Below are 15,372 nucleotides of genomic sequence, written 5' to 3' on the forward strand. Positions count from 1 at the left end.
AAGAAGGAACTGAAGGGCGGCTGGGTCGGCAGGGGTATATATCCGGCACCATAGCGGCGCCACTCCAGGAGGCGCCCTGCCGACCCACCGAGTGTTGCTAGGGTAAAAATCTTCCGACGAACGTGCACGCGGCGCGCACACACACCTAACTGGAATGGATATGAGCAAGCACTCGAAGAAGAAGCTCACTATTCTCCAACTGCGAGCAACTCCCATTGACACAAGGGATCTGCTTCTTAATGACAGGGAGAAACTGGTTGTGAAGCTTAGTGCTGCTGACCATGAGGCACTTGATTTCAGAACTGCTTCACTGAATATATGAGTATTTGATTTCAGGAAAGCAAACTGTATGGGACTGTGAAACCTAGGACCAAATTTTTCCCAAGTGAGGAGTACAGAATTTAGTCCAGGATTTAGAAATCATGATGCAACAGGAGGAGTATTAATCTACATCCTGAATCATCCTCTCTTGGAGTAAAACCCAGGGTTTTAACTATATCTTCAGGGGAAAAAATCTGCACATAGGTCCCATTGCTGAATTTCTCCCTGACCATTCCATCGTGGGAGAGGAATTATCCCAACCCCCTTAAGGAAGAGAGAGTGGTGGCCATCCACAAGCCTGGGAAATCAGTGATCACTGGAGGCCAGGGCACTCTGCCCAGAGATCTCACTAGGCTTCCATGCTAGTGCTGGCTCCTAGAAGCCTTACCCTGGTCTCAGGACCTTCATCTAGCTGCTGCACTCCAGGGACCACTGGAAGAAGGGACATCCCTCAGAAAAGATTTAAAAAATTTATTAAAGCTAGTGTTAAAACTATATAATACACAGGTTGAGAAAAGTGCATGTGTACATCTGGGTATAGTACTTAGATTTAAAAATAAACTTTGAGTTTGTGGATAAAGTCATATGATACATAGAGTATATAATCAGCAATAACCCAAATTTAGGAGAATAAATTTAAGAATACAGTTTAGATATTAGTATCCAAGTATTCGGGTACATCACTCATGGAAAGTTGTACAGAGAGTTGGTTGTGGAAAGCAAAATATATCAATGAGTGAAAATTGTCCCTCAGTAACTGAGAATTAGGGTAGGTTGTCCATTTAGAAAAGACAATGCACGAGAGAAATATTTCAGTTACTTTCCCCACTTCGCTTCTCAGCATCCCTCCTAGTATTGCAGATGACTGGTGATGTGTTCTCTGTAGACACCCTGAGTTGCTGCATCAGCCAAGCGTAGCGGTGACCAATTTTGCATTCTCTTAACCCTCGCTCCCATGCACCCTAGGCTCCGATGATCAACGCGTGTCTGAATCTGGTAACCCCGAGCTCTCAAGGTTTCAGCCAGAGGGGTGTATTTACCTACCTTTTGAGCTCAGGCCAGGGTCCTGTTCTCGAAGGGCATTGTGACGTCTACCAGGATGATCTTCTTCCGGTCCTCATTGGTAATGACGATGTGTGGTCACAGTTGGCTGTCGATTCCGGGGACGGTGGAGTTTACAGCAACTTCCCTACAGGTGGTGGGATGGGTCTGACCAGGCGATCTTGGATGGCATTGTGTCTCAGCTGCCAGGCTCTAGAATGGGGCTTGCAGCTCCATAGGATGTGGGGTAATGTCTCGTTGGCGTAGCTGCATTTCCTTCATCACTTGTCCCGATTCCCCTGGCGGACAGCTCCGTTCAGTGGAATGGAGTTATGCTGGATCCCGTGGATGAACCTCCAGTCAGCAAATGGGGTGAAGCTGTCCCTGGGGAGGAGGACTGGAGGGGGGATGACACAATGCATCTTCTGAGCCCTACTATCCTTTCCCCATAGACTTCCCATTCTCTGCTCCACTCCCATGAATGGACCCTGGACCTGCAATGCTCCATCTGCAGGGTACAAAAGATGGGGATAAGGCTGTAGAGATAGATGATCACCCTTTTTTTTTTAAAAGAGGGGAGTTCCAGGCTCTGTGTGCTGGTCTAAGGGATCCTGGTGGGGGAAGGAAAGGCAGAGAACCTTCAGAAGAGACCATAATTAAGACAAAACAGACATTCCTCTGAAAAAGAAAAATGCAAGAGATAAAGCAGTAGCCAAGACAGGCATCTGGAGCGACTGCTCAGAGAACTAAAGGCAACAATCCTGGTAAAGGGTAGAAGTAACCAAGCAAGAATATTTAGAATAAGTTGATGCTTGCAGGGGAAGTTACAGACACATAATTCAAGACTATAAGATAATGCTGCTGGAGGGATTCAGGAATTTTTACCAGACTATCAGGAGAAAATACTAATACTGGGAAGAGGAGAGAGAATAAATGAATGGCAATTCTAAGGATTTTAAAAGGCTGATCCACAGCTTGAACAAAATCATTCTTTAAGACGACAACTAATATAAAGAAATGGATGTGACTAAGATCCAATGACGAGATCGGTATTGATCAAGAATACTGGAAAACTGAATACTGTATATGCGAGTGTGTGGTCCAGATTCTAAACTTCCCAAATATGCTTACCAAACCATTGGCTATTTTTTTTTAAAGGCCTGAAGAAGTTGGCAGGTACCAGAGAGAATGGGAAAAAAGATAAATGTGATACCAGTTTCCCCTCCCCACCCCCGAAAAAGGAAATGAGAGGTCCTGACAATTAACATCCATCACTATTATTATTTCTTATTTGTACTGAGGTAGAACCTAGAGGCCCCAAACAAACACAATAACGAAATACAGTTCCTGCCCCCAAAAGTTTATAATCTAAGTATGTGCTGGCAAATGAGAGGTGAATACAACAAACAGATGAGGGGGAAGATAAATCCATATGTTTGACACTCATCATCAGTGAGATAATGAAATATTTAGAAGAAACTATGCCAGTGACAGGAGCATAATGAAACCATGAGCACCTCACACCTGAGTTTCATAAAGATGAAATCATGCAATAAAAATCTTAATCTTTTGGTACGTAATTACAAAATGACTGGATGAAAGAAATGCAGTGGATGAGAAATTTTTCTGTCTTAAAATCTTACTTGAAAAGATAATTTAGATCATTTTGAATATGAATGACATTACACAAACTGAAAAGTAGCTGACAGACCATAAAGGAAGGTAACTGACAAAAAGTAATGTAGCAAGTTGTGGGAAGTGATCGTCATGTTTGAGTAGGAAGTTACACAATACTAGATACTGCCGCAGGTGTATTAGGTGTGATTATCCTAAGCGAGGGAGCTAGGGCAGAAAATCCCACTCAGACATTCCCAAGGCACAATGTAGCTCCTCATCACCCCTCAATCAGATGGCCCATAAAGGGACAGAAGTTGTTCAGAGTGTAAGAAAGGAGAAATGGGCTTACATTCTGTGTGTAAAAGAAAGTGTAGGCTGACTTACTGACAACGAGATCTGTCCGGCTGTGGAATACCCTCCCAAGGCAGGGGGATGTGTGCCTCAGAGACCGATCAGACAAGACCAAACAAGACACCTACTCATCTCTAGCTTTTATGATTCTATCAGACAAGGTTAAACACATTTTTAATTCGGAAGCGGGGGGAGAGACTAATTGAAATTAGGGGGCATGTTCTGAACAGAAGGTGCTGAGAATCAAGAACATATTTTCTACGAACACCGGATGCTGAACATTTATCCTGCTGTGTCACCTTTCACACCACAAGCGCTTTGGTTGAGTCACACTGTCTTGAAAGTGTGGCTGTGTTAGGCTCAAACTGCAAAAATCTGACACCCTGTCAAAGAGTAAAGATCACATGGTTTGGCTCTTTAAGTCACAAGAGAGTGACATTTCTCCTTCCAGACGCACAACATGACCAGAGAGAAAAAGGGCTCTCAGGAAAGGATTGGGAGGTTTCCTTCACAGCCAAAGACTTGGCATCCCAGTTTGGTGTTCTGCAGTCATTATCTACTTTGGATTCAAATTAACACCAAATAGTGACAGCCTGAGTAACAACCATTAGAATTTGTATTTCTGTGGATTTGAGTTTGTTTGGTATTTTCCCCATTTGTCATTACTAGATGTAACAACATTGTGCTCTTACAACAGGCCATCACATGATCAAAGACATGAAAATGCTGGGTGACATGGAGACTAACATCAGAAAGCAGTTAGAACAACAGAAGAATAGAGGAGAAAGATGATCTTGTGCTCAAGGCTCTGGACTGAGTCTCAGCAAATCTGGGTTTATTTCCTGGCTCTGTAACAGATTCAGCATGTGAACTTGAGCAAGTCACTTAAAGTCATACACATCCCAGCTTCATCAAGCTTCCACTCTAGTGCAAAACCTTTACCGTGACCTTAGCAATGTTCAGCAGAATAGCTTTCCAAATTCATGGAAAGTGTGACACATGCTGATCTGTTGACATAATTAATACAAAAGCATAGGAGGTTAGTGGTTTTTTGTTAGAGTCTGAGTTTTTGTTTGCTAATAATAATAAATTTATCCTCATTCATCCTTAATAGGCAGCAGGTTTAAAACAAATACAAGGAAGTTCTTCATGCAGCGCACAGTCAACTTGTGGATCTCCTTACCTGAGGAGGTTGTGAAGGCTAGGACTATAACAGCGTTTAAAAGAGAACTGGATAAATTCATGGCGGTTAAGTCCATAAATGGTTATAAGCTAGGATGGGTAAGGAATGGTGTCCCTAGCCTTTGTTTGTCAGAGGGTGGAGATGGATGGCAGGAGAGAGATCACTTGATCATTGCCTGTTAGGTTCACTCCCTCTGGGGCACCTGGCATTGGCCACTTTCAGTAGACAGGATACTGGGCTAGATGGATATTTGGTCTGATCCGGTACTGCCGTTCTCATGTTCTTATGTTCTCAAAGGCTACTCAGATCAGGTAGAAATTGGACAAAAAGTGACCACAGCAGAGTGGATATTGACTGGCAACTATTCATTTAGAAAGAAACCTTGAGGAGAAAAGCACGCCACCCAATCTTCAGGCCCAGCACAAGGCTCCAGAATGCAGAATTTCATGTTCAAAATGAGTTTGGTGGGTCTCAGTCGAGTTCATACAGGATAAATGTCCACACTGCAAAAAACTTCAAAAAAATGGTCACTAATTGGACAATCTCAGCACAGTCCATTAGAGCTAAGGCCTGGTGTTCTAGTGTGTGACTGGGAGCTAGGAAGTCTAACAGAGTGCTAGACCCTGTTCTGCCACTGGCTTGTGGTGTAAACTTCGACAGCCTCTCCGTGCCTCTGTTTCCTTGCCTGTAGAGTGCATATAATATTTGCTCCCAGTATTCTTGTGCTGTTTAATTCCAAGATCTTTAATAAACATACACAGAACCATGCAAATGTTATCATCACTGTTACTACAGAGTGAACCATGGAGGCTAAATTCCTCTCTTGTCCTTGACAGGGTCTCCCTCAACTCAGACTGAAGATGCTTCAGCAGGGCAGTTTCTGAAAGCTCACTCCACCGTTGGCCTTGCTGAACCTGGTCAGTGGATGGAAGCAGTCAGTCCAGGGCTGTCAATCTGCCACCTTTCACCGATGCTAGATTCATTTAAACGTTTTATTTTCTTAAAAGCCAACTGTATGTGTTACTGCACCACCACGACCCAACAAGAAACTCAGTTATACTGAGGTAGTGCACAGATGGCCCAATAAAGGATCAAGCCCCGTTGGTTTAAATGCTGTACGAACACAGTGCCCCAAAGAGCTTACAGTCTAAACATATGACGAGACAGCAGGTGAAAAACAGAGGGAGGACGCTGACAGCACAATGATCATATCTGGTACAATAATGATCATGAGAAAATAATTCCTAGTCCACCATACTATTAAAACATCTTAACCTGATTAGTGGTTTTATAGGCCGCACTGTAACAGAAATAGCGTTATTAAAGATCTGCATACTTAACCTAACACTACCATACCACACACAGGAGGGCAGGGGGTTCCCTTCTGCCATGAGAACCCCTTTGTCTGCATGGACAGCCTGAGAGTTCATAGTTGCCTATGTAGTGTTTATAAGTGGTATGAGACACAGTCACGGTAGCCATGGAATAAACTCCTTTATTTTGGCGACCACGGGATAAACTGACTGGGGCTACCAGGTGCTATCTAAACAATCGACATAACCAAATACTATGGACACAGAACAGGGGATGCACCTGCTGAACTAATGAACACAGAAGTAACTGTGGTTCTAAACACTGATCTCCACAGAGCGCTAATGATGTACTACAGCACAGCAGATGCAGAAGAAAGCAAACAGCAAAAAACCAAATACAGTGGGGGGAAAAGGTGGCTCCCCCTTGAATATTCTTTGATGTAGATTTACTTGTAATGCATGTTAGGAGGGTTTTCAAAGACAATCCTCTGTGATGATGTTAGCATTTGTAGATCCTGATCAAAAGTTCAATACTATTTGATTTATGCTGTTAAGATGCTGCATTTAAACTACTTTGGAAAGAAATGAAGCACTATCAATGGAGAGGTGTTTGGGGCAAAAGATTGGGTGACAGTCTTAAAAAGGGACACAGTTAAGGTTGGTAGGTCTAAAAGGGAAAAAATACCATCTCTCTGACCACAAATCCACCAGCACCAGGGACTTCCCCACTCTCTCCTTCCAGAATCTTTCCCACTATTTGTTTTGTAACACAAAGGTTAGTACCTTCACACAAGGAATTTATTTATTTAAAATTTGGAAAAAAATATCCTTCCTCAAACCAAGACACACATTCCAGCAGAGAGGAGCTGCAGCCTGTCTTAGAGCAAAGAGTAAGCTTCTCTTTATTTGGCTACAGGGTGACCTCATCTGGAACAGTTTGTTCAGTCCTAGGCATCTCACTGCCAGAAAGATATTGATAAATTGAAGGGAGTTCAGAAAAGCTATAAAATCATTGGGGTTGGATTTGTGACGGAAAATTAAATAAGCTGAATTGTATACAGTACAGTAGGTAAGTGAGGATATGAGAACAATCAGTAAACATCTGAAGGTTGTAAACACCAAGAGGCAGAAGAATTGTAAAGTCTGTGTTTGAAGGTAGGAAGGGGAAGAGAATGTAATGAGCGGTGAAGAGATGAAATTAAAAAAGGGAAAATCAGAGTGAATTGGGAACCACTTCCTGACTCCATTAAGCTCTGGAACAGTGTCCCAGGGGAATAATGGAGGCCCCACCACTTGATAATTAGTAGCAGTATTCTGCAAATAGGACCTAGAACTCTCAGTGATGGGCCAAGACCCCACTGTTCTAAGCACTGTACAAATATGTAACAAAAAGATGGCCCTTCCCCAAAGAGCTTACAATCTATGTAAACAATAATAGATGGCATTTACCTATCATGTTGTGTGTTCAAAATACTGCACAGACATTAATCCTTACAATACTTGTTTGGGGTAGGTGAGTAAATACGCTATCCATTTTTCAGATGAGGAAACTGAGGCATGTAAAGGTAAAGTGACTCGCCCAAGACCACAGAGTGAGTCAGCTACACAGCCTGGATTAGAACTCAGCACTTCTTGATTTTCTATCCAGTGCTCATTCCTATAGACCATGCTGCCTTTATTGGCCTTTTTAAAGCAACATGGACAAAGCACTATAAATACTGTCCAGCAGGCAGAGCCTTAAAGTCATCTCTTTCTCCCCTCCCAGTTGATTTCCAAAACAAAGACTGATTAAATCTCAGAAGCAGACCTTGGATGTACATCCTGCCTCTTTAGGTCAGCTTTTAAGGATTACTCTCAACTGATTATGGGACAAGTTTCCCAAATTCTTAGGAAACTCCAAACTTCTGAATCTATCCCAGCTCTGCTGGCTGCAGGCATGCCCACAATAGCAAACCTATTAAAAATATTATGTTCAACAAGACACCTGGATTCAATTATTTTTTCCCTTTCACTCCAATGTTATATGTGGCCCAAATGACTGCAGTGAGCTTTTGTTCTCATCCCTGTCTAAGGGACTTTGCTCAAGCACTATCGAAGGCCTGAAAAACAGCATTCACAACGTTGCACTAACTCAAAATCTAAAAACTTTTGTGGGACAGATGAGTGCTAAAAAATTAACTTTCTGGACCCTTCCTCCGCTGTATTTATTGCTGTCTTGGCAGATGAATTTCAGGTTGTTGCCACAGCCGCAAACTGCTTGTTCTGCCAACTGTACATTACTAACATTGGAAAGTGTCCAAACCTAGGAATCTTTTCTAAAAGCATTTGCTTCATACTTTAAATAACAGCCGCCAGGCGTGCTGGGGGATGGGGAGGGAGGGCTTAGCTGATATATGTGATCCATTTACAAGATTTCCTGCCTCCTTTAGTTCCTCCACCATTTTGTGGGACAAAAAGTAGTAAGATCCTGCAGACAGAGACACAAAGATGATTTTGGGGAGGAAGAGCAGAGGAGATGTGACCTCTAAATCTTCAGGAGAAAAACTCTTCAAGGCTGACAGTGGGGGAAACTTCCACTAGTGAGTGAACACTTGGCAAGAAGCGGCTGAATTGTAGATTGTTTCCATTCATTATGAGCTTACACCTGCTGGCTCCCATAACTTCACAATTTGCAGAGAACTCTGATAACTGCTCTGCACTCAACACAGGCTTTCATTTAGGAATTTTCTAACAGAATTTAAAGGGATTTTGTCCCTCACTATTTCACTTAAATTCCCTCCGCCTCTGCTACTCTGTTTGCAGGTTCAATGTAACATTTCTCCTTTTCCTATCCATTATGTTCCCTATTGGGCAGATTATTTTACTTTGCTGTTTTGTTTTTTTTAAATTAAGCATTGCAACAATAAAAATGGATTATTGTTTGTATATTTCCCTGTGTTAGTGTTGTACTGTCCACCAAAAAAGCCAACAGGTATGTGGCGCAGTACCAAGAACCCTGCCATACTCTGGTCATTACTGACAAACAAGTTCAATTCCACAGGTGAGCTCCCTAACAGACAACCAACTGGATGCTCAGATGAGCTTTTAGTGCATGTGTGGTTTTTTAAGAGCTTGTCTTGCCTACATGCAATCACTAAATATATAAATGTTTGTAACGTAAGACAAGCTTTACATACCTAAGTGCCCATTTGAACCCCTGCATGTGGGATGTGGATTTGTAATTCCTGTGTTAGTGAACACCTGTCACAGTGCATTCGGAGTAGCAGCACAGGAATGAAGAGCACACAACAAACTAGCACACATTCTCACACACTCTCTCACACATGTAGGTGTCGTAAAACTAATTAATTCCTTAACATCACACCACTGCCAAGTGGGTACCTGCCACTTAAATGTCTTGATACCACAAATATATAGAGCTTTTCATTCAAGAGAGTGCACGCGCGAGCAGATCTTAACCCATTAGGTTGCACAATGATTACAGGTGGATGTTCTAAAGACTTCATCTGTCCAACACTTTGCAACACATCAGGCTGCTGACTCGACTCGACCACCCAGTGTAGTCCTTGCCCCACACTGATGTAAAATGCTCCATTATTTCTGTATAAACCTCAGTCCCATCTCTATCCCTAAGGCAATAAGCATGCTCCTGGCTGCTGTCATCTAGCTGTGGCATCAAGGGCTGTACCTGTGAAAGCTTTCACTGTGTTTCTGAGTGCTGTCATAGGCCACATTAAATGCACTCACAAGATGCATGTGACCCTTTTCCTCAGGCAGAGCTTTGGTTTCCCTTGCTCTGAACAGATAACAACGCAATTCCTCTGGCTCCGCAGCAGATGCTCTGCCGCTCTGCCATTCACAATGCTTCCAAAACAAAACCAGAACCTAAGCAATCAGCTGACACTAAGTGATTCTTTGACTGGAGCTACATGGAAATAAAGACATGGGGAGAATAGAAAGGAGATAAGGAAACAACCACCACATGTGTAACATTCAGTACAAATGCAAGTATTGAAAAAGCTTCTCTTGATCCCAGCGCAAATGTACTGACATTTCAACATCTCTTCATCACCTTCTCAGACTAAATGCCTCTGCAATTAAATGTTTGTTAGCTAAGAAAATGCAGAGGTGAAATTTCATTTTCTTCAGCAGTGTGGTGCAGTACCAAATAAGCCGGTAATACAGAACAAGGTTCAAGGAACAATATTTGTAAGTAGCGTTTGTCCTAGTTAATGTTCAGCCCTGCTGTGCAATGTCAAGAAATCTAATGAATACTGAAGTGCCAGTAACTAAGAACCTCTTAAGTATTTATCCATTATGAAATTCTTTTCAAATTTCAGCCGTAACCTGAATGAAATCTGAAAACAGTCTCCCTGTTTCTTCATGACGACAGTATGGCTAAGTAACACACAAAACACATACAACCTCACTGAAGAACTAAATAGGATTGGTTAGCGTGCACACAGACACAAGCCAAGTACGGTGTTTATGAAATCTTCAACATCTGTTACAAGGCAACAATATTTAATTCTGAAAATGTCCAGCATGAATTTTGGCAAAACAAACTGGCAGAAGCTTGGGCAAGCCTGTCTTACCGCTGTTACTAATGGGTGAAATTCACCCCAAGGACTATGTGATGGCTGCCCCAACCGGGCACCTCCAGAGCGAAAAGCATGAGCTGTTACAGAGTGAGCACAGCTGGGGGCTGTAACAACTCAAATCCTCTGTAGACTGGCACAGAAGAGGACCTATAACACATACTCACTTGTGGGTTCTATATGCAGCATTTATGCCCGCTTTCCATACCCTTTGGGTTTATGTGGCGCATATGGTTTGGGCTTGATCTGCACAGAGGTGAACTTCAACCCCTAAAGGAATACTTCAAGTGACTTTCATCTAAGAATCCCAAAGTGCTTTTCTAACAATAAATTTAACCTCTCAAAGGTGAAGGACGGGAGAATTATCCCTGTCAACACAACGGCTTCAAATGAGGGAGAGGTGGGTCTTTTTCACACAGAAATGATTCTTCTCTTAATTTTGTTTATGGCGCCGAGACACATCAGTGATGGATGGATAGGTAATGTTTAGATTCATTTTGCAAATGGGGAACCATGTAAGATGAAGTTACATTTATCGCTCAAGGTCACACAATGCGAGCATGTGGCAAAGCTGGGCAGAAAACCCAGATCGCCTGACTCCCAGTCCTATTGCTGTAACAACTAAACCACTGCCCCACATCCCCAGATCTTCAGCACTGCAGAACTCCTTGGGATGCAATGCAAAGCCTTCATTTATTGACAAACTGATATAGAAACATCCTCCTTTTTTCTTTAAAGACCTCCTCATGTCACGAGGAAAGCTTGGAAAAAGTGTTCTATTCTGAACGTCTCCTTCCTCTTTTAAAATGACTAGGGACAATGGCACAAAAGTTGGTCTTTAAAAAGAGTTCATCGTTTCTGGTGCTTTCTCCTTGCTTACAGTCACACAGAAGAGAAGTCTGGTCTAACAATACGAGCACAAGGCTGGGAGCCAGGAAAAATTTCCAAAATCTAATTGCAGCTACAAAAGCCACGCCCTCCTCAGCCTCTCATCCTACCCATCTTTAAAATGGGTTTAATGCCTATGTTCCTACCTCACTGTGACATCAGAGATTCATTAGTTAACACGCTTGATCCTATAAACTTCACTTTTAAGAGCATTCCTGTTCAAATTAATGGGAATGCTCATAGGAGGACGGATGACTTCTGTGAATTAGAATTGGGCTCAGTGCTGGTAAAGCACTTCCAAGATAAACCAGATAAATGCTCAGCATTAGAGTGTGCAGACTCAGTGTTTAACAGATCACTCTGGAAATGAGGACATCATCACAAACAGATTATTATGACTTCAAGTAACCATCTGCAGAAACAAATGACACTTTCTTTCATGGAAATGCCTTACAAGAAGTGGGAGAAGAAAAACTATATAAAAGAGAATTGTATCTATGTCATGGTTATTGTTTGTAACTTAATCAATGCTGCAGCTGGGCTTTAGCATGGTCTTTCTATCAGGCTCACAGCCACGGAGTTCAATTCAAGCCTTACCTTGTTCCAACCTCTTCATCTGCTGGATTTGGTCGACCGTCTTCTTTAGAATCTTGCATTTGTCTGGCTTGACACTCAGGGTGTCGATGTCACCAATGTTTGCCGAGAGCAGCTCCGCCAGCTCCTCTAAGTATTTATTCTCCTGCTCCCGGCGTCGCTTTTCATTGCTGTGGCAAAACAAAACTCCAGGTTAATAACTTCCCCACTGCTTTCCCCAAACAGGCATGTGTGTCTCTAATAGACACCCAGAAACTTTTCTGCTCAGAGACGGGGACTAAGCTGCAATGTGATTGTCTACAAAACGCAGGATGATTTGGCTCAGGCCCTTGTCTATTTTTATGTTGAATGAGTCACAGAACGAAAGCCCAGGAAGACATGCACAATGCAGACTCAAGTCATACATTCCTCGAAGAAGATATCTTTATAAAAACCAACATTCAGGACTCCTTGCTTATTTCAGAAAGTGAACTATAAACCTGCAAAGCCACTCGCCTTGCCAAAGCTAGCATTCAAGCTGGAGCAAAGCAGTCCTAACTTCACACACAAAGGATCAACAAAGTCCACTGAAGTCAACTAAAAATAAAATGTGAATCAACAGTGGCAGGACTGGGATGAAAAGCAGTATTGCTATTGGTTTCATCCCAACAAATGCCAACAGCAGCTCTGCTCCTTGAGGTCAGAGCCAAATGAGAGGGCCAAATACTTCTCCAGGAACTCCTTCCCTATGGCAAAATTCAGAGGTGTGGACAAACTGCAAACAGCTGAGCTGTAACTTGGCTCTCATGAGAGTCCCTCTAGAGACTAAGATATTTCTGTGCCAGAGACACTGCGAGCAGGAAAAGAGTGTAATGAACAATGCTGTGACACACATGCCCCCCTCTCTATCACTAACCTCTATTGGGTGGAATCAGAACTGCTCAAATGTGCATCATAGGCCTTATACTGTTAGCAGCTAATGGGCTAGTAAGTAAAAATGTACATATACATACTATTTGCTAAATCAAAGTCCTTATAAAAATAGTCAAATCACCTTCCTTGCAACCTTTAGAAGGACACAGAATAATAAATTATTTCAGAAAATACTGTCTAAAAATGGATTATTCTCAGTAATTAACAAGCTGATGTGACATGAATGGTAGGTCACAAACAGGCCACAATTTTGAAACTGAACTAGAACAGTTTCCAGATCATAAGACAAATGCTACACAGTACATTCACTGGATGGAAAGAGACAGGGAAAATTGAAACGGATATATGTTGGGGACTGAAAATTATCTGAGCATGCAGTCAAGTTCTGTTCAACAAGGGCAGGAGGTTGTGCAGAGGGAACAAGCTAAAGGCTGCAAAAAGTGATCAGTTTCATCTTCTGTATGTGGTAGTCACTCTGTTAAAAGTGGACTCTTGCAAAATGCTTATGACCAGTGTACAGCTAGCAGCACCCTGATATGTCTGCAGCTACTACTTAGAGATTATTCCAGTCCCAGATATCCGGCCAAGTACACACCCACACCCAAATACCCTAGGAAACTCTATGCACACACTGCACAGATGTTCCAGAGTTTACAGATTTGTTCCTTTTTTGTATTCAATTCAAACAATATTATTACTTTTTTTCTGCTAGCCCTGACAGGTGTGCACTCTCCTTGTCACTGTGGCTTGGACGCTCTGTAAACAACTAACAGTTGCACACAGTCCTAGATGGACCATCATGCCCCTCACCATTCTGGAACTCTGGCTCTTCCTTGGTGCCTCCATTAGACTGAGGTTCACCTTCCTACACCTTGTTGTCCTTTCTCCTTTCCCAAACCACCGCACATGCGGTTGAGAAGTGATAGAGTTAACTTTCTGATCAGCTGATACAGCAGATCAGCAGCCAGCTGGTCTCCCAGAAGAATCTGTATGTTGAAAACAAAAATCAACTATCTGACTATGGGCAACTCCACAGTGTGGAGGAAAGGAATAACATTTCTGGTCTGGCTTGCCAAATCTATGTAGCTTAGATTAAGTCAAGCTCCCTGTAAAGTGACAGGTAACAAGTGACTGCTAGGCATTTTCAGGGAGACAGGCAGCAGTGTCCAATAACTTTTACAGGATCAGATAATGATTGGCTGCTAATTCAGGAGTGCGTACAGTTACATTCATTCTCCCAGCAGGCAGCTGACCATGAAGTGGTAGCTGTATCATATCCAAGCAAATAGTTAAATGTTAATGTAAATAGGCTAGTGGCAAGTTTGAGTTCTACCTTCTGCAAAATTGTTGGGTCTGTCCAAGCTATCATCTTATCCTCTTTTTGTAACCGGTATCAGTGAAATCTGAAGTACCTTGTGCTCTAGGAAGTGACCCACTTACATCAAGGGCAGGACTAAACTGTGCCCAATGACATTAGCTCCACGATCTAATGCACTTGGCAGGGGCCTAGAGGTACATGAAAGAGAACATCTATCTGAAAAGTGTGATCTCCCCACCCTCACTCCCAGATGCATTTCAAAGGAAATGTTCTATTAACATACAAACAGAACAGGAGTACTTGTGGCACCTTAGAGACTAACAAATTTATTTGGGCATAAGCTTTCGTAGGCTTCATCAAGTGGGTTTCAGCCCACGAAAGCTTATGCCCAAATAAATTTGTTAGTCTCTAAGGCGCCACAAGTACTCCTCGTTCTTTTTGCTGATACAGACTAACACGGCTACCACTCTGAAACCTATTAACATACAGTAACTACTCAATAGATCATTCTGTAAAGAGGCCAATACATTTTTTTTTAAGTTACCAAAGAGAAATATGAGGCACCAAGGTCTGAGATTTTATAAGTTAAAAGGTAAAAGTTTGAATTAAAGAAAAAATGAAAAACTGCAATCAATCTGTTTGCAAAAACAACTAAAACAAATCTAGTGGATCACTTTATAAGCAAGTCACAGAAACACCCCACATACCATATTGAGCCATGCAGATGAATACTGAGCAGCAACGAAGTTCACTGCAGTGAGTCATTTTGCAAAACATTCAGACTCACACACAGGTGGGTCCTTTTTGCTTGTTGAAGGGCAGGTAAATGTCTCAATAGAGTCGAATAGGTATTTCAGTTAAGGTCAAATTAATTTCCTCCCCTCTTTGCAAATCAAAAGGGAAAAAGCAGAAAAGCTACTTGTTGTGGGTGAACTCATTTGGTGAAAAAAAAACCTTAATGCCACTGTTGCTGTAGCAACTTTCAAGTTGTGGGAGAGAGAATAGGCCAATTTTCCCTACATAAAAGCATCAGGAGAATATTATAGCAGTGGGCTGTTCTTTATGACTCCGGAGTATCATCACAGTAACCGTGAAACCGTCCAGGCTTTTACACAGGAATTCTGAAATTCAAGTAGCTCCGTAGCATGCTATACTCCAGCTTTTAAACAAGATGTGGAGCAGGAAGTTGTCTCTGCCAGTCACCAGTGGAAGCTAAAACATCTCATTAGCACCTTC

General features: G+C 42.3%; 1 protein-coding gene across 7 annotated transcripts in view; it reads right to left on the bottom strand.

Annotated features, from left to right (window-relative positions):
• NCOA1 (nuclear receptor coactivator 1) overlaps positions 1–15,372 on the bottom strand; it is a 262,449-nt gene that overhangs the window by 118,270 nt on the left and 128,807 nt on the right. For all 7 annotated transcript variants that reach the window (XM_032790528.2, XM_032790527.2, XM_032790522.2 and 4 more), the window contains one exon: positions 11,910–12,076. In XM_032790528.2, the coding sequence (XP_032646419.1) occupies positions 11,910–12,076 (167 nt within the window). The remainder of the gene's footprint in view (positions 1–11,909; positions 12,077–15,372) is intronic.

The sequence above is a fragment of the Chelonoidis abingdonii genome, chromosome 3 (assembly GCF_003597395.2).
Source record: "Chelonoidis abingdonii isolate Lonesome George chromosome 3, CheloAbing_2.0, whole genome shotgun sequence".
NCBI classification, from domain to species: Eukaryota; Metazoa; Chordata; order Testudines; family Testudinidae; genus Chelonoidis; species Chelonoidis abingdonii.